This window comes from Giraffa tippelskirchi, chromosome 11, assembly GCF_054371585.1.
Source record: "Giraffa tippelskirchi isolate mGirTip1 chromosome 11, T2T-mGirTip1v1.2.pri, whole genome shotgun sequence".
Classification (NCBI taxonomy): Eukaryota; Metazoa; Chordata; class Mammalia; order Artiodactyla; family Giraffidae; genus Giraffa; species Giraffa tippelskirchi.
In genome coordinates this window covers 91522553-91548134 of record NC_137285.1, presented here as the reverse complement: position 1 = coordinate 91548134, position 25582 = coordinate 91522553, and the positions used below count along the sequence as shown (strand labels likewise).

At 37.0% G+C, this 25582-nt stretch overlaps 1 protein-coding gene across 3 annotated transcripts in view; it reads right to left on the bottom strand.

Moving 5' to 3' along the window:
- Window positions 1-25582, bottom strand: part of SESN3 (sestrin 3) — a 69935-nt gene that overhangs the window by 6000 nt on the left and 38353 nt on the right. For 2 of the 3 annotated variants that reach the window (XM_081545466.1, XM_081545464.1), the window contains exons 2-8: window positions 14135-14200; window positions 11331-11528; window positions 9680-9862; window positions 6861-7097; window positions 6089-6263; window positions 1481-1599; window positions 451-641 (exon numbers count right to left, since the gene is read on the bottom strand). In XM_081545466.1, the coding sequence (XP_081401592.1) occupies window positions 451-641; window positions 1481-1599; window positions 6089-6263; window positions 6861-7097; window positions 9680-9862; window positions 11331-11438 (1013 nt within the window). In that variant the 5' untranslated portion in view covers window positions 11439-11528; window positions 14135-14200. The remainder of the gene's footprint in view (window positions 1-450; window positions 642-1480; window positions 1600-6088; window positions 6264-6860; window positions 7098-9679; window positions 9863-11330; window positions 11529-14134; window positions 14201-25582) is intronic. The other variant, XM_081545465.1, reaches the window with a different exon arrangement.

Below are 25582 nucleotides of genomic sequence, written 5' to 3'. Positions count from 1 at the left end.
TACTAAAATTTTACTACTGTATTTATATGTGCATATTGAGACTTTTAAACAAAGAAAAATGCTCTTCTATAAAATAGAATTAATTGTTTACAGTCAGGAGTCCACATGTAATTTTCTCCCCAGAAGTATATACTCTTAAACAGGATAAAGGTAAGACTCCTGTCAGAATTTTCATTTACAAACATGTAGAACTGTCTCTATATGGCTTTCCAGGTGGCGCTAGTAGTAAAGAACCTGCCTGCCAATGCAGGAGACATTAGAAACGCAGGATTACTCTCCGGGTTGGGAAGATCCCCTGGAGGAGGGCATGGCAACCCACTCCAGTATTCTTGCCTGGAGAATCCCATGGACAGAGGAGCCTGGAGGGCTACAGTCCTTGGGGTCTCAAAGAGTTGGAGACAGCTGAAACAACTTAGTGCACACACACACCTGTCTCTATGACAACCATACCTGATTCCAAACATGCAGTGAACGTAGTTAAATAAAGCTCTTCGCAGCATGGTTGTGTCAACGTCCTCATGGGTGGCCATAGTGTTATAGGTAAGACTGTAGACCATGCGGAACTTCTCGTCAAGGAGGTGTCCAATATCAGAATAAAGTCTGTTCACCAGGGAGAACCCGTGATTTTCCCAGGTATAGTCCTAAAAGAACAAAATGTATCACAAAATGGTCACTGTCCATTTAAAGTCTATGTTTCTGTGAAGTATAACCACTGAAGCAAGCAAATGGAGATATTTCAAAGTCTGTAATTCTTTCACGGATTCTAAGTTTGTCACTTTACCAAGATTGCTTTACCAGCACATCAGTTTGTAGATGGGAGGGCTGCTCTATTTCCTCACGGGGTCCAGGATGAGGCACCCTGGTGATAAACTCTGGCTGCTTCCCGTGGTCATGTACTATGCAAACTACACCCTCATCTGGAAGAGCCCCAGAAGGCCCTGGAATATTCCTACGTGACTAAACCTACTCAGTGACACGGATGGCCAGCAGATCATCTGAAACAAGCACAGAGGAGTCTGTTTTCAATCTCACCTAAACTCTCTTTATTTTATGAACCACATCACTACTGTGGCTCTTATCTAGGGATGGGTAACAGGTGGCCCTTAAGCCCATAATTATAGACATATGGCCTTTTTATAAAAATGCCTTCTTAATATAAATGTGAACATATCACTCAATTTCCTCCCTGCTTCTCTCCAAAAACATGAGCATGATACTACTACCTTGCAATAATGCAAGTAACCACATAAAGATGTTTCCTTTTGCCTTCTTGGGGTTGAAGGTAGGGGGGATGCTGAAATAATAATCCATCAACTGGGACTTCAAATTAGACAAGGCTGAAAAGTAGGTTAAATAAAGATATTTATAGATTCTATCAAAATGATCTATTAGTTTCTTTGGGAGTCAACTTATTCAACATTTCACAGTTAAAATGACAGTATCTCTTCTCCAATTTCTCTGAATTAAAGGCATCTCATACCTGAGCTCGGAATGTTGGCAAATGTTCCTCCCCTCGTCTGGCAAAGTCTTCATACCCAAAACCAGGGTCTTCGATATATCGGGATACATCAGATGTTATAACCATGTCATCCTCAAAATCTAAGGACAATAATGAACAATCTGGTGTTAAGGAAACTGTACAGAGTTAGAACAATGAATTAACTGCATTTTCTTCCAATTTTTCACTTTAGCTTTTCCAAGGATTTCCGTAGTAACAATATTGACTACATGGTTTACATTCACATAAAATACCTTTTGCTCAAGTTTTGAAGACAATTTCATTACTAAATACTGGCAATTGTAACATTTAGCTGTAGCTATTCAGGCAAAAAAATTGACTAAATTAAAATATCTAAATATTAGTTTGGCCAAAAAGTTCACTTGGGATTGTCTGTAAAATGTTACAGGAAAATGTTAATGAACTTTTTGGCCGACCCAATACAAATATTTTTTTCCTAAATTTACCTTAAGAAGTTAAAAATTTTTTAAAAAGGAGTTAAAATTAATATTCTGACAAACCTAAAACCCTAATTTTAATTCTAGCTAAACAAATATTTCAAACCCTGGACTCAAAGGAAATAGTACTTTGCATATTATCCACATTCTTCTGCTCCTAAGAGACAGATACAAATAAAATACAGAAAATACTATGTTACAGTAATGGAACATCATTCTAATTTGAAAAGCAAAAAACTAATAAAAGCTAGTCAACTCTGTTACCAAGCTATAGAATAGTACCCTTGTAGAAAACTTCAAACATTTTCTTCAAAAGGCTTGAAAAACTATTCTTAGAATCTCTACATGGAATCTGAAATGCTTTATCATACTGATCAAACCAAGAAACTTGTTATAGGGAAAAATAATTTCTATTTCCATTTTAAAACTCAGTAAGTCTACAAAAATAACTCAGCCACATACTGAGTCATTTTTCTCTTATCTTCGTGTGACCAGCAAATTTAGTACTGGGAATGGTGAAGAGTAAAGAATTAAACAATTTATTTCCTAATTTATAAATGATGTAGCTTCTTGTTAAAATCAGAATATAACTTTCCACCAAGGTGTAAGGCTTGCTGGTCAAAATTCACTTTAGAAGGCAAAAGTCCTTGCTCAAGCATCCAAGAAGGGAAAGACTGACATTCTAAAACATACTTTCAATAATAAGAAAAGAGCTTCCCCAGTGGCTCAGTGGTGAAGAATCTGCCTGCCAATGAAGGAGGTACAGGTTCGATCCCTGTTCTAAGAGCGACATGGAGCAACTGAGCCTGTGTGTCACAACTCCTGAGCCTGTGCTCTAAAGACTGAGTGCCGCAGTTACTAAAGCCCGTGTGCCTCGAGCCTGCGTTCTACAATAAGAGAAGCCACAGAAATGAAAAGTTCGAGCACCGCAACTAGAGAGTAGCACTATTACAATAGCCAGGACACGGAAGCAACCTAGATGTCCATCAGCAGATGCTTAGGCAAAGAAGCTGTAGTATATACATACAATGGAATATTACTCACCCATAAAGGAACAAATGTGAGTCAGTGGTAGTAAAATAGGTGAATCTTTAAAAAATTTTAAAAAGAGAGTAGCCCCCACTCACCACAACTAGAGAAAATGCCTGTGCAGCAATGAAGACCCAGTACAGTCAAAAATAAATAAATGAAACAAAAAATTAAAAGAAATAAAACATTTATGTCCTTCAAGCTCTAGTGGTCTTAGAGAAGCTTTAAAAATCAATGTCTAGGGAATTGCCTGGTTGTCTATTGGTTAGGACTCTGTGCTTCCACTGCAGGGCATCTGAGTTCAATTCCTGGTTAGGGAACTAAGATCTTGCAAGCTGCCCAGCGTGGCCAAAAAAAGATAAATAAATAAATACTGTCTGTGCCATCTTTCACTGCCATTCAGCTCCAAATATTTTCTAATTTCCACTGCAACTTATTATTTCCCTATGAACTGTTTAGAAGTATACTGTTTCATTTCTAAACATTTGAGAAACTTCTAGTTATTCCTTACTGATTTCTAGCTTACTTCTGTTATAGTCATAAGTTATACCCTGTAAAGTTTAAATCTCTTAAAGTTTGCTGATATTTGCTTTATTAACAGTATATGGTAAAATTTGAAATTGGTAAATTTTCTATGTGCACTTGAAAATAATGGTATAGGTTGCAGTTTGGGATACAGTGTTTTACTTATGTCAGGTAAAGCATGCTAAATAAGTTTACTCTCTTTTTCTAGATTTTGCGTCTACTTACTTTTAGTTATAAAGAGATGTATATTAGAATTTTTCACCCCATGTGACCCCATGGACCGTAGCTGCCAGGCTCCTCTGTCCATGGAATTTCCCAGGCAAGAATATTGGAGTGAGTTGCCATTTCCTTCTCCAGGGGATCTTCCTAATCCAGGGAAAGAACCTGCATCTCTTGCATTGCAGGCGGGTTCTTTACCACTGAGCCACCAGGCAAACCCAAATTTTTCATACTTACAAAAATTAATGTCTAAAAGTAAATACATACTGTTAACTTTAATACACTGTTTGCATTTTAAAATATTGGTTTCCCTAGAAGGTTTATCCTAGGCTCATTACTTTCCTTTGTCCCACTTGTTTTCTCTGGATGATTTTTTATAAACAACTGTTTTGATTTTAACTCCCAAATATATACTGGTAACTTCCAAAACTTTATTTTGGGCTTAAAACCCTCTCCCGTTCAACCCTGGCTGCTCCAAGTGTGGTGTGCAGACCAGCATCATGGGCATTGCATGAAGACATGATTGAAATGTAGCTTCTCAGGTCCTGGCATGGACAGACTGAACACAAAAACCTGCATTCCAACAAGATTCCTCAGTGATTCACATGCATATTAAAGTCCGAGAGACACTTGTAGATGTTTCCAGACTGGAGGTTTTATAAACATCACAACTCAACATGTCACAAATATGGCTGGTTACATGATCTTTAAGGCTGGAAAGGTCATCATGATAAGGCTTTTATCTACCTAATCAGCTTCCTGTTCACAATACCTACCTCATGTGTCACGTCCTAGCAACGCAGAACCAACTGTTCCTGCACCAGCATCCTGCACCTCACCACTGTGCGCCAGCTCAGGCAGGTGTGCTATTTACCAGCAACTCCCCATCCCCCAGCCTCTGCCTGACTCCCTTGCACTCAAGTCTCTAAGATTTAGCTCAGAGCCAAGCGGCTGGAGGAGATCTTTCCTAGGACCCCTTCTGTCCACACCCCTCCCTCTCCATCACTGGGTCCATTTACTCCTCATATTCTGCTTTGTATTGCAATTATTTCTTTCTCTCCCACTAGCGATGAGAGCCTGCAGAGGGCAGCAATCACGTCTCGTTTAGCCTGAAAACAGTGCCTACCACCCCGCTGAGACTGCGTGGAGTACAATAAATGTCTGCAGTATGAATAGCAAACCAGTAACTGAAGCGCTTCTTTATATTTGGGATTTCCTGCTGGTCAGAAGTTCTGAGAAATTATTATTAAATATACTCAGTTTGGTAGATAAAATCTTCCATAAAAGAAATCACTGGGGAAATGATAAAAGAGGGATCTTGTTCTTCCTGGTAAAATTTCTGAGAGCTGTTGGTCAATGTCATATTTAATATTAACAAACCAGTCACGGCCAAATCAATTACCCTCAGGATTTATGAAACTGACTAACCTTATGACTAGTCATTTTGAAGCCCTCTTTTAAACCTACGGAACTCTACTTTAAAAATAAATGTTATGTAGATTGATGACTTGGAAGGGTTTAAGCTTTCAAGTCTACTGAGTCCATGCTACTTTAATAGCGTGTACTATGTGGTGTTTAATATCTTTTTAAGTTGTTATTGAAAAGTTTCCCTCCTATTTCAAAATCTCTCAGAGTATTAGGAAAAGAAATTATTTTAAAGACTAAAGCAAAGAAGCCTTTTGATACAGAAAAGCCTAACTTTTAATACAGGATGAATTCCTCCAAATTCAATCTAAGAAAATGACCTAAATAATACATTTTTATATAATTCCAAAGGTTTCTCCAAAGAAATGCAAATGCAAGTGCAGTGTAACTTTAGAAATAATCTGGAAAAAAGCAGCAGCAATCCTCCCACACACTCCACACTCATGAAAAAGGAAGAGATATTTCTTACAAATTACATCTATTGAAACAGGATTTTACTTATCATTTAAAAAAAATCACACAAGTAGGATGGATTAAATACTCTTATCTAACTCTATAAGCAGTTGGTCTGCTCTGAATAACATTTTATCCAGGATAAGAGCATGAACTACATACATAGCTGAAGTACCTCTCAATTGGATCTGAAATACATTCAAAGATGCAGCAACACAAGAGGGGAAGCAATAGCATCAGCATCAGGTAGAGGAGAACTAAATACAAGGAACATGATAGTGGAATCATTCCATTATCCATGTGGAAAATACTGAAGGCGGTCTGAAGATGGTCAGTCAGGGTTCTAAGAACAACAGGGATCTTCCCGACCCAGGGATGGAACCCGGATCTTCCGCATTGCAGGCAGATTCTTTCTCGTCTGAGCTACCAGGGAAGTCAAAGGCAAAGACAAAAGGCAAAGACAGTGAAATAGAAAAAGCACCTGAATGAGGAAATGAATGAAAAGTATCTCCAGAGACCACAAAAAGACTTTCTTTCTTCTCCTTCTCAAAGCGAGTGGTCATTTCTTCCTGAGACGCCTCTTCATCTTCCCTTTCTTCTTGAAGCCTTTTCATTCTTTCCATTAAGGCCTCTAGCTCACTTAGAGAATCGACAATCTGGAGCCAGAGAAGATAATATTGGGTGTTATTAATATTAAAAGTTGTTCCGGTAAATGTCTCCATCTCCCAATGTCACCTTATGTACAGTGGCACTAGCAGAGTCATTAATTTCCTAAGTGGGCTTTCCAGTAACTCCAAAGAAAATCATATGGCAAAATCAAACATTTTCAGAGGTATAGCATTTCTGCTTCAGCTATAAACACAGAAAGTTTATATGAATGGATTTATTTAATCTAGAATTCTACTGGGTTGGCCAAAAAGTTCATTCAGGTTTTCCCATAACAGCTTTCAGAAACATGCAAACAAACTTTTTAGTCAACCCAATACAACAGAATTTGATATATATTAGATTATATTATCACTTGTTTCTAAAACTGGGGCAGCCTTACAAGCCTTATGATTTGCAATCGCTTTAAAAGCCTCCTTAAGACAATTCAGAACTTCAGGAGCAGGTTAAACTTTCAGGGTAACAAAAAATTATACAAAATATTTCAAGCATATAATATCCTGTTTAATCAGATAATTTCTCTAGATGTTTTTAGTGTAGCAAGTTTAAAGGCAAAGTAGTAAAGAAAAACAGTTAGGAAAACGAACCCCAAAGTTGCTGCCTGTAAGGGATGCATTCTCTATGTTGTTGTCATTAGCGAGATCACACACACAGAAATTGTTGACGGGTATCAGCCGGAATCCATTGGAGATTTCTGGATCTCTTTCTGGATTGATGCCACTACCAAAAACAAAGCTTGCCAAAGCATGATAATGAGCCAGTAGGACCACAGCATGTACCAGCTCAGGCAGAGACCAATTATTTTCTCCAGTTTTGACAAGTTTCTGAAATGAGAAAGCCAATCACGAACAAAAGTGAAAATCATAGAATGTTACAAAGCAATTTTAGAAAGTACGGGAAAATGTATAAAACTTCATATGTCCATTTGTAGTAATAATACTAAAAATTCCATTTAAACTGTTTCATATAATAAAGATACAGCTTTGGTCAAACAATATTACATTAAACTTATCAAAACTAACAATAGAATTACATTGTGGCTTCTCTGAAATTCCTTATACATATAATGGAGTTTCTGTTTCCAAAGCACTTTTCTATATTATGCTATTTTAATAAGGTATTTTAGAGAATCCAAGAACATTGACGCTAGAAGGGACTTTAAAGTTTCTCTAGAAAAACCATTCATTTGAAGGTTTTAAAGGTAGAGACTCTACCTTAAAAATAACATAAAAATGTAATTCAGTAGGTCAGCTTTTAATTGTCTTTTAGATATCTTCTCTGACAGAGGAAGAACCTACAGCAGATGACAGACACTGTAGAAAACTACCTCACATTTGAAGGGACATAAAAAAATAATCTGCTGTATTTAAAATGGATAACCAACAAGGTCCTACTGTATAGCACAGGGAACTCTGCTCAATGTTATGCAGCAGCCTGGATGGGAGAGGGGTTTGAAGGAGAATGTATATGTGTATATGTATGGCTGAGTCCCTTTGCTATCTACCTGAAGCTATCACAACAATGTTAACTGGCTAGAATCCAATACAAAATAAAAAGTTAAAAAAAAAAACCAAAACAAAAATATCAGAGCACTTTTGTTACATGCTATTTTACTGGATCCTCCAGATGAATGGGCTTCCCTGACAGCTCAGTTGGTAAAGAAACCATCTGCAATGCCGGAGACCCCAGTTGTATCCCTCGGTTGGGAAGATTCGCTGGAGAAGGGAAAGGCTTCCCACTCCAGTATTCTGGCCTGGAGAATTCCGTAGACTGTACAGTCCTTGGGGTCACAAAGTGTTGGACACGACTGAGCGACTTTCACTTTCACTTTTTCCAGATGAATGTTGGAATCATAAGTGAAGCCATTAAACACAGTAATCATTACAATACCGGCTACTAATCCATTCAAGGTTTTCCCCCACCAACCTTGGTCTATTACTGTATCTCTCAGTGTATGTAAGGGGGTCTGTTCTCAAATCTAAAACTTTTACTTGGCTCACTTCACATCTAAAACCCAAAAAACTACTTTTGCTTTACTCTCCGTTATTTAACTACATACAAATTTAATACATTACCAAAAGCTCAGGGGGAGAAAAGGGAACAATCAATCATATTCTACCACTTTAATGTATCTTTTACATATCTTCTTTTACTTTTAAGAGTATAATTAAACAATCAGCATATACATCCATTTTCTCTGCTTTTCAAACTTTTTGAGAAATTTGATTTTCATGAGGCTCCACTGTCTTCACTTAATTATATTAAGCATGGGCTATATTGTAGCCCAGAACTACAGTTTCATTTCCTTACACATTTAAATTGCTTCTAAATTTCTTATTTGCTACTATAAATAGCATCTTTCTGCTATAGCTTTGTTCATATTTTATAAACAAGCCCTAATAGATAATACAAATCTGAGAGTATACAGACTGACAAAAGCTAAGTTTGGTTAACAGGGCAAATAACTAACAAAATGAGGGAAAAAACAAAACCAAGGACATTTCCAATGCATTAGAAAAGGAGTTTTAAGTACCTAAGGCTTCTACTGATAATGATTTAGCTGATGACTCCTACTAACTGAATAGTGCCAAGCATGGTGCTAAGCATTAATTCAACAACCTCATCCTGGAGGCCTTTCACAGATGCTGCTTTTGAAGGGCAAGTGCTCCAGTCAATCACAGTTCTCTTTCTTATCTAAGTTCTAGTCTCGAGAGGCATGTAAGCATATACACATCAGTTGGCAAATCATTTTTATTTGCAAAATCATTTTTTCAAAATCTTAAAATTATGAAATGTTAGAACTGCAAAAGGTTTAGAACTCATTTAATCTAGGCATTTCATTTATAGAAGGGTGAACTACCAAGGCCCACAAAAGTTACCAAAGGTCACATACTTTGTAGTTAACAGAGTTAAAGACTAGAACTTAAGTATCTTATCCTCCTCATGCATTTTCTTTGTTCTGCCTACTGCTTGAAAATAGAAATCAACTTTTCTTATAGCTATTTGCTAATTACTGATTACTTGAAGAGGGCTTCCCTAGTAGCTCAGCTGGTAAAGAATCCACCTGCAATGCAGGAGACCCCTGTTCAATTTCTGGGTGGGGGAAGATCTGCTGGAGAAGGGATAGGCTACCCACTCCAGTATTCTGGCCCAGAGAATCCGTCCATGGGGTCACAAAGAGCTCGACATGACTGAGTGACTTTCACTTACAGAGAAGTATTCATTTATATTTAACTTAAACCCACTGACTTATGTTTTCTACACATTTTAATACACTATCTTATTTTTCAAATTCCTAACATGCAAGTATTTCAAATTAAGTCTTAAGCAAAATAGTTAACTGAAAAGAACTCTTACTAAGAATCATTAGTAAAATTTCTTTCTCTCCTAAAGAAATACTCAGTACCTGAATGTGCTCTTTTGTGATCAGCCAGGGTCGGTGTGCTAACAGCTTGTTTATTTCATTAAGATTTTTCAGTCTTTGTGGTACATATTCCAAACCATTCAACCACTCAGCAATACCTCCTGTCTTTAAAAATTCATCCACATGCATGTTTATTAAGTAAGAACACTGATGTCTAGCTGCAGCCTACAACACACAAAAAAAGAGTTGGTGGATAAAACAGTCCTGGTACGGTCTTAATCTACAAGTACTAAGACAGTCATTTAAAGTTCATTTTTATAGCTAATAATTCTTTTCTTACAGAATGCTCTTCCTAAAACTTTCATCACAATGCTGTCATAGATTCTTGAATCAATACATCAAGTTGATACTCTATATAAGTAAATGTCACATGAAGCCAATTACTTCCTTATCCAAAAGTGGTAGGGGTCACTCTAGAACCCATTTTCTATTTATGTGAAGGAAGTATATGTTCATTTCATTATGGTAAGTGATATCAACTTACTCTATTTAAAACACAATAAAATCTCATTAACTTGTACCAATTCAGAATATACGCTAGTTTGAGTATTTTTCTTATTCTCTTTGAGATAACTGTGACTCAGCCTTATCTGTGCCCATCCTTCTATTGAGATGAAACTGAAGCTCACTGACCCTTTCTTTCGTAGGCAAGCCAGAATCAGCCCTGATAAATTGGCAAATCCATGCAAAACAAACTTCGAAGCTCATTTGCCTCAGGACTGCTTCTCAGTTACATAGTACTGTTTTACTCCGTTTTCCACATCTTATTTCTCTCTTTGTCAGTGACCATTCTAAATTGGCTTTCAGCCTTACTGTCGTCAAAACCTTAAGCTGAGTAATCTTAGTCAAGTTTCATCATTTAGTAAAACACAGGATGCAGCCCTTTTTTTGTTGTTTAAAATTTCAGTGAGAGCATATAAACAAATTAAACTTGATAGAGACTAACTCCTGGCTGGCTCCGGTCGCTCTGCCAGCCCAGATGTTCCCCTAACGTCTCAAATATATCGCACTTGCATCTTGTTCTTTTCTCCAGCAACAGTTCAACTGTAGCACTGTTTCTACCTTCCTATTCCTGCTGCCCATTATCCCAATTTATAATTCTCTCTCTCAAACATTAATTAGTTAACTAGCTTGTACCAAGTACTAAACTTAGAAGTATTATAACTTATTTAAGAATTCTTCTCTGACAGAGTCGCCTTTGGTGCTAATACTTCGCTCTTATTTGGCCAAATCAGTGATATTCTTCATGTACAGAATAACTAAATAAAAAGTCACAACTAACCTGCTTTATATTAATACTGAAAGAAAACTATCAGGAGTAAAAAGAAAATTTGAGGGACACTAGGAACTTAACTTTCGACCCTATAAACATCTTCAATCATGAGATCTTCAATCATGAGAGTACACATGGAAAATGACTTCACTAATAATTAAATCAGAAACATTCAGTATATTAAGTGGGTTACAACATTCAAGATGTAACCAGTGGACTTGGAATCCAAAAGGTCACAAGCTTCTTGAGTTGCTGTTTCCGTGTAATTATATTTCGCTCTGCACCACAGGTAATACCAGCAGCGCGAGGGACTAAATGAGGACAAAGTCACGTGAACACAGGAACCGGAAGTGAGCGCACCATGATGGCGATGTAGTGCCGGTGCGGTAGAGGAAGGGGGCCGTCCATGCGCAGCATGTAGAACTGGCTCCTCAGGAAGGACTCCAGGTACTGCGTGTGCAGGCTCATGACCTGGGTGATGTTGTCCAAGCGACCGGATGTAGAGTATTCTTCCACAAGAAAGTTAGTACGTTCATCCACTGTGTTTGCCTGGACAACCTTTCAACCAAGAAGCACAAAGCAAAGTCACGACTGAGAAGTAAACACACCAGTGGTTTACATGCATTATTCCACGACTGAAGTCGATGAAGGTCCTTTTGATATTAACAGACACTGAAATAATGCAGTTGTTCCTACTAGAAACAGAAATGAAAACGAAAGCACCGTTCATTTTTGGCTCTGGGACCACAATTTATTAAACAACAAATGTTAAATTATCAAACACTATACACACAGCTATGAAATTGGAGAAAAGAAGCTTCCATCTGCTTTGCCAGGCACATAAGGCAAAAATTTTCAGGGCCTGCTTGCCTGGCTATTGTCACATCGATTCGTGGGGAGGGAAAGCATTTAGAATTTTATCTCAATAGCCTATGAACACAGTTAATGACTATATCTTAGGACAGACATTTTTCAGTCTGATCCTTTGCTTGTTTTCGTTATTCAACATTAAAAAAGCTTTCTGCATTCTTTTTTGGGGACAAAGAAAAATAGGATAATTTGTAAGAAAGTGTTAATTGAAAAATTAATAGGACACTAGATTCCTATTTTGAGCCTATCATATTAATTACTAGAAACAAGGTAAGTTATTAAAATGGACGTGCAGCATCTGAGAAAATCAAAAGGACTTTCTCAAAAATAGATTATTTACATACAGGTTTATAAACAATGACAGCTTGGGCGTCATACCAACAATTTGCATCTGAAGGTGTTAAGAGCTTATTAGCACCCCGTGGAAGGACTTGTTTCAGTGGGAATCAGTGGACATCAGATGTGTATTTCTCGGCTTGGTTCATTATTTATTGGCATTTTATAATTAGAGTTCTAGAGTTAAGAAGAACTTAACTTGGCCCTTATTTTAGATAAGGTAACAGATTCAAGATTGAATGTCAGCTCATACAGCTATTTAATAGCAGAGCCTGATCTAGAATCTAGATCTCCTCAAATCTAGACTCCTGGTCTTTCTAAAGATCAAAACTGCTCTTAAGAAGCTCTGTTTACTTTTCAGGGCTGGCTTCACAATCTCTTCTGAAGATAAGTACAAATTATACAAAGGCACTATTGATTGAGGAAAATTTAATCCCAAAGGAAGTGTGATGTTTGAAAAGTGTTAATTGTGAGGAAATGTTAATTACAATGGTATAAAAAAAAAGGCAATTCCACTTTGGCTCACTATAAAACCAAATGTATTTCCATTTGTTCATGTCCTCCCATTTTGTCAACCACAGGGAACCAAGATGACAGTTAAAAATGGAATAAGATCATGATAAACTCCATATAGTTAGGGACAGAATATTTGTTGTTTTTGTTTTGTTTTCCAGCAGAAGATTCTTCTGCTTAACTGATGCCTGAAAGACATTACTAGAGTCATATGATGCAACAGAGCCTGAAAACAGCCGTTGCTTCTGCAAACCAGATTGCCTCCAAATACATTCTGTGTAAATGGCAGTATTTCAGGAAGTCTTTATGTATGTATTAGGCAATCACTCTGCTAAGAGCAGCCGTGTGCTCCAGGAGGGAAACAGGACAAGCCCAGCAGTTTCTCTAATGCATGGTCACCACCTAGATCAGCTACAGTTACTGAGCTCCTGAAACACTACTGGTAACTTTGGAGTTTCATGTAAATGGCAAGGTCACTAAAAAGGCAAAATGAACATGATGGAACTGCTGACTCTAGTGATGACCTGACATGTATTACTATTCAATTCTACTCATTCTTTAAGGGATACCTGAAACATCATAGGTGCTCTAAATATGTGTTGACTAATTTCTGAACAATAAAGGAATAATGCTAGTGCTTTAAGATAAATGATATCTTTTTGCAATCAATAGTGAATCAGTATATATAATCATGGTTAATATGAGTTAATAACTCCCTGAAGCAGAGAAAAACTCAATTAGTGGGCCTTAAATTTTTCTTAGCCCAAGTATAAGTTAAAGGCAGCTAGGAATCTCCAGGTCTTAAACATTGCTGTGATCTTTCATAGAGATGTGTACCCACTAAACAGGCATGCAAATTTTCTTACAATATCTTTTGTGTCATTTCACAAACTTTCTTTCTGCATTTACCATCTTGACTCCCCCAGCTTCATCAAAAGTGCAGCTTGTAGTGGAGATTCTCTGACATTCTCTCATCAGAGACTTAGAACCAAATGAAAAGATTAATTACTAGTGATATAATATCATGTTTTCTTCAATAGATTTAGTTGGGAAACTTACTTTTTCATTTTAAAATGTCTTTTCTTAACATTTATGTAACCTATAATCACCATGAAACACTGGCCATTTTAAAACCTTAAACCTACATGATAATATTAAGTTTTATTACTGTTAGCAGCTTTGTTCAGAAATGTTGTATTTAAATCAAATATGGTAAAAATTTATATTTTTCTAAACTTGCAGTACTATCTAACTCCAAATAAGACGATTATTACACATATAATCTTTCAAGTGAAGTTGAAAAGAAAATACTTCTGTGGTTTTCTGACAAATAAGAATAAGAGCAAACCACGTTTACTTCCATATTAAAAAATGCAGATATTCTTTGACACAACTAAGTTATTTTTAAAATCACTTTATATATATATTAAGACAGATTGACTTACTTCCTTCTCTGGAATAAAGGCACTTGGTCCTCTTGTCAAGGGTTGAGATACTCTGATTCTTTTATCCTGTTTTTAAAAGAAAAGTTTTATATATTAATGATGACTTTCTATGAAAAGTTAAATTGGTATAAATTGCTAAGGTATAAAATAAATGGAATAAGTAAATAGAATTATGTAAAATCAGAGTGTTAGGTCTTGGATTCCGCCCCCTCCATCCCCATAACGAACAACAACAGCAAACAACCTATGGGGTCATTGTATGAACAAGATAACGAGACAGACAAGCTCCTACCGCGGTGCTGGGTACACAGGCAGGCTCCTCGAATATTACTCCCTCAGTCATATTCTATAGCACCAGAGATTTTAGCCCATATTTGACATGACTGGAAACCATCAGCCTACATAATAAAATCATATCTAATATTATACTAGGACACTGTTAAACGTCAATTTGAAAGCTAAAGGAAAAGTTAGATTCTAAGAGGATTACATACAACCTCCTAAAGCAATGGTCTGATTTCTGTTTTTCTTTCTGAATAAAAGAGGAATAAGCATATCTAATATAAACTTCTGAAGCTTTCAATAAGAAAAATGTAAAACTTGGAGAAGTAGAGGTTAATTTAACCTGAGAAATGGAGACTATAACAATATTTACTGTTCTATTGCTATTCTACTTAGTATTAATAATTGCTATATTACCAATGGTATGTATGTGTTCATTTTAATTTTTTTTTGAATACTGTTTTTGTGGCCCCATTTAAGTACATCCATCTGTAAGTCAGGAAAATTCCCATCAGGAACAAACTTCCTCCTCCGTAGGCATAATGAAGAGCAGGAAGAGTCAGAGGCAGGCTCTCAGGGTTTGAGATCCTTCTTACCAGGAGAAGAGACAGGAGGAATGGCCACTTAATTTTCTATAATACAAGTAATAAGGCTGTGAAATAGAAGCCCTCCAAAGTCGTAACACAAAAACAGGGACTATGCTATGGTTTATAAATATTATAAAGACGCTGAGGAAGAAACTGAAGAACAGGGGAACAGATGTCTCCTGGAAATGAGTGTGAACACTGAGCTTGCCCTTCTCCCCACTCCCTCCTTCCCTCTTTCTCCAAAAGGTAGCCTGAATCTTTTTTGTTCCTTACAATCCAAGAGCCTACCAAACACAAAAAAGTATTTAAATCCCTTCCTTCATTAGGAAGCAGTCAAGTACTCAACAATCTTTTGAGAACCGAACCAGACACTGTGATAGCCTCAAGACATAGGGTGAGCAAGATAGACCCGGGCCCTGCCCTCAGAAGTTTGGCACGCAGTCTCCAACAATTTTCAGGGTGCTACTGAAATAAATATATTCAACAATGATCATCTTCAACTGTTACTGCTTTAGGAAGAACTAATCATCTAGGTTATATTTGTGAAGGGATGACAAAGAGATCTCAATCTGCTGGTGAAGTACATTCCATGTCAAAAGAAACAACTTAGAATTTCTAATATTGGTATTTCTTCCCTGCATCAACCATCATCTGGATTTACCTAGAAAAATAATTTAGAAGAAAATGACAGACTTCTTCCCTTTGTTAGTCTTAGTAAATTATAGGAAATAAAAATTTGAATACTTTCTATATAATACAGCCTAATGCACCAGTATGTGAAAGGCAATTTCCTTGACAACTGATCACTTCAAATAAACAAAGGAGTTAGAGAAACTGATTGTGAGGACAGATCACAGGTTTGAGGGGGAAAATGTCAATAGGGAGATAAGTGAAGTCTTTTATATATATTTATTTAAAAACTACATGAAATTCAGAGAAAATATAGGGAGAGAAAAATAAACTAAAAGTGTACAAAGGGACATTGGAGATAGAGAATGATTTACTACTAATATGATTTATTTATAAAAATCATTATCTGATATATTTATCAACTGAATTTACCTTTAAAGGTCTGAAATAGTTATTTTGCCTACAAAAATATTTTCTGGAGTGGCCAAGGTTTAAATCTGAAATACATTTTCATCACAAATGGAACTGCATGCTACTATACTTAAAAGAATATAACATCTGTTAATTTTAACCAGTTGATAAGAAGCAACTGATACGATTTCGTTTGTGTCAACATTCATTTGTTCATTTATTCAGCAGATATTCACTGAGCATTCACAATGTGCTAAGTACAGCCAAAGAATTGATGCTTTTGAATTGTGGTGTTGGAGAAGACTCTTGAGAGTCCCTTGGACTGCAAGGAGATCCAACCAGTCCATCCTAAGGGAGATCAGTCCTGAATGTTCACTGGAATGACTGATGCTGAAGCTGAAACTCCAATCCTTTGGCCACCTGATGTGAAGAACTGACTCATTGGAAAAGACCCTGATGCTGGGAAAGATTAAAGGCGGGAGGAGAAGGGGACGACAGAGGATGAGATAGCTGGATGGCATCACCGACACGATGGACATGAGTTTGAGTAAGCTCTGGGAGTTGGTGATGGACAGGGAGGCCTGGCGTGCTGCAGTCCATGGGGTCTCAAAGAGTCGGACGTGACTGAGTGACTGAACTGAACTGAAGTACAGTGGGAACATGAAAAAGTAGAAGACTGGCAGAAATGTATTAACTATATTATAGTTTGTATATGCATATACAAAGCGGTATGGTAGTACATCATTTTATGAATTATCATTTAGTCATTTGCTTCCCCAATGGCTCAGCAAATAAAGAATCTGTCTGTGATGCTGGAGACACAGGAAATGTGGGTTCAATACCTGGGTCAGGAAGATCCCCTGGAGAAGGGAATGGCAACTCACTCCAATATTCTTGCTTGGAAAATCCCATGAACAGAGGAACCTGGTGGGTTCTAGTCCACAGGGTCACAAGAGTTGGATATGACTTTGTGACTAAACCATCACGGTTTATGATGGTGTACAGTTTATGGTGGTGTATGTATGGTTTCATTATTGTAATAGTGCTATGATGAATATCTTTGTATAAAGAGACTTGGGGGCATATTTTGCAGTATTTAAGATGGTTTCTTTAGAAACATTCCCAGATGTGGATTTACTGGGGTTTAGGTTATAAATCTTTATAAAGTTCTTGTTGCATACTACCAATATGCTAATGAAAAAATGTTTTACCAATTTTACTTTCATCAGTTGAGAAAATGTTCACTTAGCTCACTAACTTCAAAAATGAAAAAAAGTCTTCAAAAAATGTTTTTGAAACTTTTAATTGTATACATGGTGGTGGTGGTGACTTAGTCACTAAGTTATGTCCAACTCTTGTGACTCATGGGCTGTGGCCTGCCAAGCCCCTCTCCCTATGGGATTTCCCAGGCAAGAATACTGGTGTGAGTTGCCATGCCCTCCTCCAGGGGATCTTCCCAACCCAGGGATGAACCCTTGTCTCCTACATTGGCAGGTGGATTCTTTACCACTGGGCCACCAGGGAAGCAACTGTATACATAGTTCAGATAAAAATTCCTTAAGCAGAGTTGTGGATCAGATCTGTGTTTTCGATAATACAGTTCTTGGTGTGATAGTCACTCCAGAGACCAAAACAAACAAAAACGCAAACAAACAAAAAACACCCCCAAAGAAAAAAACAAACCCCAAGCTAGGAAGCTACTGCAATAGCTCAGGGGAGAGATAATGTGGCCTCACCTAAGAAAGCTATTTATACACTGAAAAGTGAAAGTGAGAGTCTCTCAGTTGCGTCTGACTCTTTGCGACCCTATGGACTACAGTCCATGGAATTCTCCAGGCCAGAATGCTGGAGTGGGTAGCTGTTCCCTTCCCCAGGGGATCTTCCCAACTCAGGGATCGAACCCAGGTTTCCCGCATCGCAGGCAGATTCTTTATTGTCTGAGTCACCAGGGAAGCCCACTGAAGAGAAGGGAAAACTAACATTTTAAAATTATACCAACATGTAGCCTTCTTCAGTTGTATTTTTAAAATGGTGTCACTATTCAAAGAATCAGCCTACTTCCTGTTTCTGTAAAAGAAGCATCTTTTCTGGTGAGGATATTACTATTGTCTCAGTTAACTGCTTTGTATATTTATATGAAGGTGAAAAAGTTCTTTCAATGATCAAGGTAGTTTATAAATTCTTCTTAAAATTCATTTTACTGAATGTTTATTCCCCACCTACTTTCTATCTCTAATGTTTTTAAAGTTGATAAAATAAAACACAAAAGAAGTAGCATAGTACTGTTGACTTAAAAAGTAGTCACAACCTAAAAGTTGAGAGTTATGTTTTACTTGATGGAAATTTTTAGGACTTAAGCCTGGCAGGCAGCATCTCAAGTAACCCTGAGAGAACTGCTCCAAGGAGGCAGAGGGAGGGGTCAGGTTATACAGAAGTTTGCAATAAAGGGCAGGTCTGAACATCAAAAGTATTTTTGTGAATTAAAGAAAACCAGATACCCCAAGTTAAGGAATTTAGCATTTTTCTACATATGGGAAGATGCAAGAGCCTGGGCTCATTGACATCATTCCTTTCACATGCATCTCAGCTCTCTGGGCCAGTATCCTACATTTTTTTCACATCCTGAGCTTCTGTGCTCACCACAGGGAGTGGCTGCAGCCAGCAGTGGCTGCCAGATCACTTCAGCTTCCTGGGTGCCCTCAGGGCTCAGAAATTCACATTTGGAGAGCTGAAATCACTGATGACTGTGACATCCTTGCTTACTGATATGGCAGGAAATACTCCATTTCTCAACACCATATCCAGAAGATTCCATTTTCAACCATAAGCTGGAGTTCTGGTCTTCTATATAATACTTTGTAAAACCTTTCCTCATCTTTCATTTCAAATCCAAAATGCCCAAGAACTTGGTTCCTACTTTATTCGTGCTCTGGTTAACTTTCCTGAAGTCTCTAGACCTGAGTTGCCTTATACAGTAGCCATCAGCCACATGTGACTACATTTAAATTAATTAAAATTAAATATAATTCAAAGTCCAGTTGCTCAATCACACTGGTCACATTTCAATTGCCCAGCAACCACCTGTGGCTCTGACTCTGACAGCACAGCCTGTGAAGATATTGCCATTGGACAAGGCTCCACCATCACAGACATGCTGCTCAGGACTACATCTGATTTTTGTGAAATCACATCTTCAGGCATCTTAATGCCTTTTGAAATGTTAAATGACTCCTCTGTAGAGTTATTGGTTTGATGGTCACACCTACTCAATCCCATAACCAAGCATTTTAATCTAATTGCAGAAATGCTCTCAACCGTATTGAGAGTGAATTCAGAAAGAAGCAATTTGGGAAAAGAAAAAAAAAAATCAGCCAGTTCTAAGAATCTTTTGTCTCAATGTCTGCACATAGTATAGTCTGCCAAGAAGTATCAAGGACTTTGTCTTTTCCCCTTTTAAAACTTGCGGTAAAAAATACATAACATGAGCTCTACCCACCTAACAAATTATAGTAATTACTGTACAGTACATTACCGTTAACTATAAGCACAACATTGTGTAACAAATGTCTAGGACTTTGTCATCTAGCATAACTGAAACTTCACACCCACTGAAGGGCCGCTCTTCACACTCTTCAGATCCCAGCTGAGATGCTACCTCTGTGATCTCCAGCCTTCTTGCCTCCGTGCAAAACTCAGAAGATCTTCCTTTTGCTAGGCAACTCTCCCCTAGTTTGGCTTTCCTGGCTCTGAAGCACCCAATCCTCCAACTTCTTTCACCACTTGTACTCTCTTCCTAGACATTCCCTGCATCTCCTTCATCAGTATTCATTCTCTCAAGTGAGTGTGCTGACCCATGGCTTCCATCTTCCTGATACAAACAAAACTCTGCTGGACTGTGTGAGCCTCACCATACTGGTGGGAGGAGGGTGGGGTGGGTAAAGGAGAGAGAAGGGTACGTGATATGAAAAGCAAGCAGGCCCTGTAACAGACTCCCGCACCTTTGCTAAAGAGCATGAGTTAGCACTGCTCTGCCCTTCCATCGGACCTGGGCCATTTTGAACTGCCTGTGACATGCTGGAACCTTAAAATTAACATATTTAAAACCAGTCTCCTACCCTAAACCAGCTGGCCCTTACTTTCCTCTTTAAGTTATAAAATCGCCACACAATACCAGTAACCCTGGCTCTGATTTACAGAGTTGTCGTGGACCCTTTATCTTAGGAATCTGCATTTAGTTAGTCGCTAAATCCGATAATTGCCTTTTCCCAACAGTATCTTTCAGTTCTCCTTTCCCCAGCTCTGTCTCGACTGTAAGAGTGTCTCTCATGCTAAGAAATATTTTCCCCTCACAATTGAGTCATGCCAATTCTAGGCCCTAGCTTTTGAGGAGATAACACTTAAAAAAATACCAAAAAACCCAAAAACACAAAGTGCAATACAAAAGAAGATTCTATTTTTATTCTTCTGTCAATTTTCCCTAAAACAAAATAAAACACCCCAAACTAGAACAGCTGTGATATACTTTCTCAACATATGCTACTCTAATAGAAGAATTCCAGCGTTGGTCTATATTAGAAATGAAAATAACTTGCAGTGCAGTTGCACTAATTTTGAGGAATAATATTGCCAAGTTTTCCTTTCTTAAATATAAAGCTAATATCCTGTCCTAGGGAATAAATGACTTTGACCATAGTAGTGAATCTTACACAATGACCTTTAAGTCATAAATCTTGTTTAATAATTGTGTAAAAATAAAACCGAAAATCAAGTCCGGGTTTGTTTTTGTAACTGTACTGTCCATTATAGTATCCCTTGGCTGTTTAAATTTAAGTTTGTTGTTGTGTTAGTTGCTCAGCTGTGCCTGACTCTTTGTGACCCCATGGACTATAGCCCACCAGGCTCTTCTGTCCATGGAGTTCTCCAGGCAAGAACACTGGAGTAGGCTGCCATTCTCTTCTCCAAGAGATCTTCCCAACCCATGGATTGAACTCCTGCATTGCAGGCAGATTGTTTACCATCTGAGCCACCAGAGAAACCCAAATTTAAGTCGATTAACATTAAATAGGAGATAAAAACTAAGTGTCTTGATTGCACTAGCCACATGTAAAGTATATAACAGCCACATGTGGGTACCAAGCTGAATTCTTCTATCATTGCCAAAGGTTCTATGGCACAGCATGGCTCCATAGCATTGATTAGTCTTGGTTTCAGCTACTCAGGTAATGTAAAGATACAAAATGGTTAAAAATTCAGGAATGAACACAAGCAGAATAAACGAGTATTAAGGTAACTTCATAGAAATAAAAATTTGATTTGGATAAGACTGGAAAACCAAAAAACCAACAAAATAATCACAATGGCAGAAAAGTTTGTAGATACCATTCTTCAGAGTCTCAATTTGATGACAATTTTCAAATCACTAACTTAAAAAGAAGAAAGGAAATTCTCTAATATGTTGACTCATTAAAAATAAAAGAAGGTATAAAATATGTAAGAAACTTTAGATAGTAGTAAATTTAATTGATTTTCCTTCAAATATCTTAAGACAACATTCACAGAATTTGCTTAAAAATTTTTCCATAAAATCCTACAGTTTCAATCGAGAGAAAAACTAGTTATAAAATAAGAACTCATACTTTTTATATATCGGTGTCATGTGTCCTAAGAGATTATTTTACAAAGGTTATGATCTCAAAAGTGCTACAAAAACATATCTTTTTTCAGATATGTTATTATAGCTGAAAGAAGTTATGCTTCAAATTCATCAGCTGAAATTATGCCTATTAAGTAATTATCTACTGGAAAACAAAACACCAAAAGCATAAAGATGGATTATATTTAAAAAATTGCTTATTCTGACACTTTTCTGTCAGGTAATTTACTAGATCATTTTATATAAATTAATCCCACTAGAAAATTAAGATATGTGAAAGTTAAAGATTCTTAAAATTATAAGTCTTTAGAGGTAATCAGCAAATTACTTGCCCCTAAGAGACTAACTGTTAAAGAGAACTAATTGCTGCATTTTAAGCTACTAAGTATCTTTAAAATAAATTATTCAATTTAATTCTTACATTTTTCTTGAGTTTATTTCATTAAAAAATGGAAAAGCAAAAAAAACCCCCACAAATTCTATCCATTGAAATGTAAAAGAAAAACATACAAATTCTATCCATTAAAATGTAAAAGCTCCTTATGAATTTATATCTATAGGAGAGAATAATACTGAGAGTAATGTGTGTAATTAACTTTATATACAGACATTGAAGAGGTTAAAAAATGTATTTAACATATAAAAACTTCTGGCAAAGCAGAAATTTTTGATTCCACTGAACATACTAATTCCCCAATTTTTGAAGATTTTTAAAGCTATACTTAGAAGATAGTTTAATACCTTCAAAAAAAAATTAACACACTGCAATAACAAAATATCTTAAGTATAAAAAACATGCTTAAACAAAAATTTTAAAAGTGACTGTAAGAAAAGTAACTGTAATTATCAATACAAGCAGTAAATTACAGTTGTTGACTCTCCTCTCCTTTTTAGATGTTCTATTTTGGCAGAAACCACTGCAAAAAGGACAGAGATGGGCAGGTGGCTCAATGCTTTGAATACTGATGTCATCTTATTTCTTGGCAGACAATTGCAGAAATAAAGACTGGGTTTATAGAAACTGATGACCTTACATATTTCAGAAGGAACAGACAAATGGAAAGGAACACAGAGATGTTCTAAAAACTCTCTATCCCTAAATGAGAAAAGAATGGATTTTAAATTAGATTGTTGTAGATGTGTAATTTTATAGTAAACTCATATTTAAATGTCTGCCATTACCTGAATAAACATTATTTCCCACTATTACAAAATGGCCTAAAAGATTATAAAATTATTACTTCTCCTACTCTAGATTAAAATATGTATTGACCATCAATGCAATAAAAATATGTATTGTAATAAGTAACTGAGATCTAAGGTCATATAGTGAGAGAAGATTGGGAAGCAGAAAATTGTAATACCACCAGAGGCAAGAATCTTGCAAATTACACATCTCCCTAGTCCTTGGAGCCTGAGTGGTATAGGGACCCCCGGAGCATCAGGAGCCCAGCCCTGAACACAGGGTGTGGCAAATATTGGCTGAGGATCCAAAGAGCACTGGAAATTCCCCTTCATAAGTGGGGAATCCTGTCGCCGTCTAAAGGTCTGAGACTTTGGTTCCCCTTTTTAACCGAGCTCTTAAAACCAAGGCAACCAAGCCCTTTCTGCAAGAGTTCTACTGCTGGGTACAATCATTTGAGGAACACTGCAAAAAAGATCTTGTAACTAAGAGCATGAATTTCAGCTTTCTTCAACAACACATACTGATAAAGATTTTTAACTTCCAATCTCAAAACATTTCCACTAAAAGGAGTGCATTTGTCTGTTTCTCTACCTCCTTGTTCGCCCTAGTAAACTGTCAGGTGCTAGCGGACTGGGACAGTACCTTGTTCATTTTGGAGTACATCAACTTTAGTATGGAGTATGGTGTCAGGTAAACTTCAGTTCCATTGTTTAAAGATTTACATAAGGCCACATTAGCTATTCCTTTAAACTAAATCTAAAATCATGTTCAAGTCCAGTGCCATCCAGAGGTAAGCAGCAAAGAGCACACCTAGTTGCCCACTTTCCATGTAATATACCACAGAGTAGCATAAATCAAGTTAGATTCACCTGTAAACGAAAACTTGGTAATTCTAACGTGGCAGATCTTTTCTGTGTTGGGCAGAATTTAGTCATTTGAACCAGTATTTCCTGAGGCCCTGTCCTCCCTTTTTAATGTCTATTGAAATTCTACCCATTCTTCCTTTAAGATCCAACTCAAACACTAACTCCTTTGGTCTTCCTCCACTCACACCGACTCCTAAGTTCTTCTAGGAAATTCAAATGATTCTTCTTAAGGTTCACAATTATATTTAGTTTTTCTCTCTCTTAGAGCTATTAAAGTATATCATCATCTTATCACTTTCTTCAGACCATAAATACCTTGACGAGCAGGATCAATTTCTAACACAGTATCTGTACCCTTACAGCACAGCCACGTGAAAATAGTAGACCCCAGGCAAATGATGAGCTGAACTGAGGAGACAGAAGTCTGGTACAGGCTCTTCTATCCCTTTTCCTTCCTTCAATGGGGAAGAGTATCCTGTGGACTTGAGGCAGTTCTCTGTACTCTTATTGAGACATACCAATAAATTAAATTAATAACCACAGTCCTAGACATCAATCTACTACCTTCCTTGTATCATCTGGGTTCCCTATGTGACAAATATTCCTTTTTCTCTATTTGTTTATCTTCTAGTGTTATTAAAACAAGCAGTACATGCAATTTCCTGTAGTTTGTGCTACCTTCTTAAAAATCAGTAATGATACTTCACGCCTTGACACTGATCTTAAGCAACAAAGGCTCCTATACAAACTTTTAAGTGTTAAACACTTTCTTTAGAGATGCAGAATGACAAAATATACTTGTTGAGTATATTAAAATTTTGGGCTAAGTCCCCCAAAAATGAAATTTCTGTCAGGTACAGAAAACTCTGCACCTGAGACAAAGTCCATAATAACTACTTAACTCAATGGTTCCCTAATGACATATAGATAATATACTTTTCTACCACTAATTATAAAATTGCTCCCCAGCTCGCCATGAAGTATTAAGAACTGCTTTACTTTTATACAATTTTTAATGTGGTCTATTGTGTAATAGTAAAAACTTGGCTTTAATTTTAGAAAGTTTTACCTATTAAAATTATGTCCCAATTAGATTAAAAGAAATAAAAAAAAAATGGGAGCTTTTGAAATTAAGACTCCTATTAGAGACAATTACAGTTACAGAGTCTCTTGGACAGCGAAGAGATCAAACCAGTCCATTCTAAAGGAAATCAACCCTGAATATTCATTGGAAGGACTGATGCTGAAGCTCCAATACTTTGACCACTTGATGAGAAGAGCCAAGTCATTGGAAAAGACCCTGATGCTTGGAAAGACTGAGGGCAAGAGGAGAAGGGGGCAACAGAGAATGAGATGGTTGGATGGCATCACTGACTGAATGGACATGAATGTGAGCAAACTCCGGGAGATGGTAAAGGACAGGGAAGCCTGGCATGCTGCAGTCCCTGGGGCTGCGCAAAGAGTCGGATACGATTGAACAACAGTTACAGAACATTCTAATATTACTCAGTATATGGCTGATAGTCTTTTAGAGAAATAAAAAAATATGCTGTGAATGTAGCTACCTGGTGTATGAAAGAAAAGTAGGGCTTTAAGTCAAACCTCTGTATTTATCATCTACTACCCAGGTTGTAACAAAATCGAAAGGTCTTCTAAGTTATTCTAATGAAACAGAATGACATGATAGTTTCCAGGTTTTTCAAAACACAATGATTAACAAAATAAGGTCACTTGCTCAGCTTAGAGAAATTGTGAAAAAACATTAAAGCTGTGTTTTAATGTATACAGGTAAAGTTAAAAACCATTGTAATCAAAATTAAAACATGACTTATT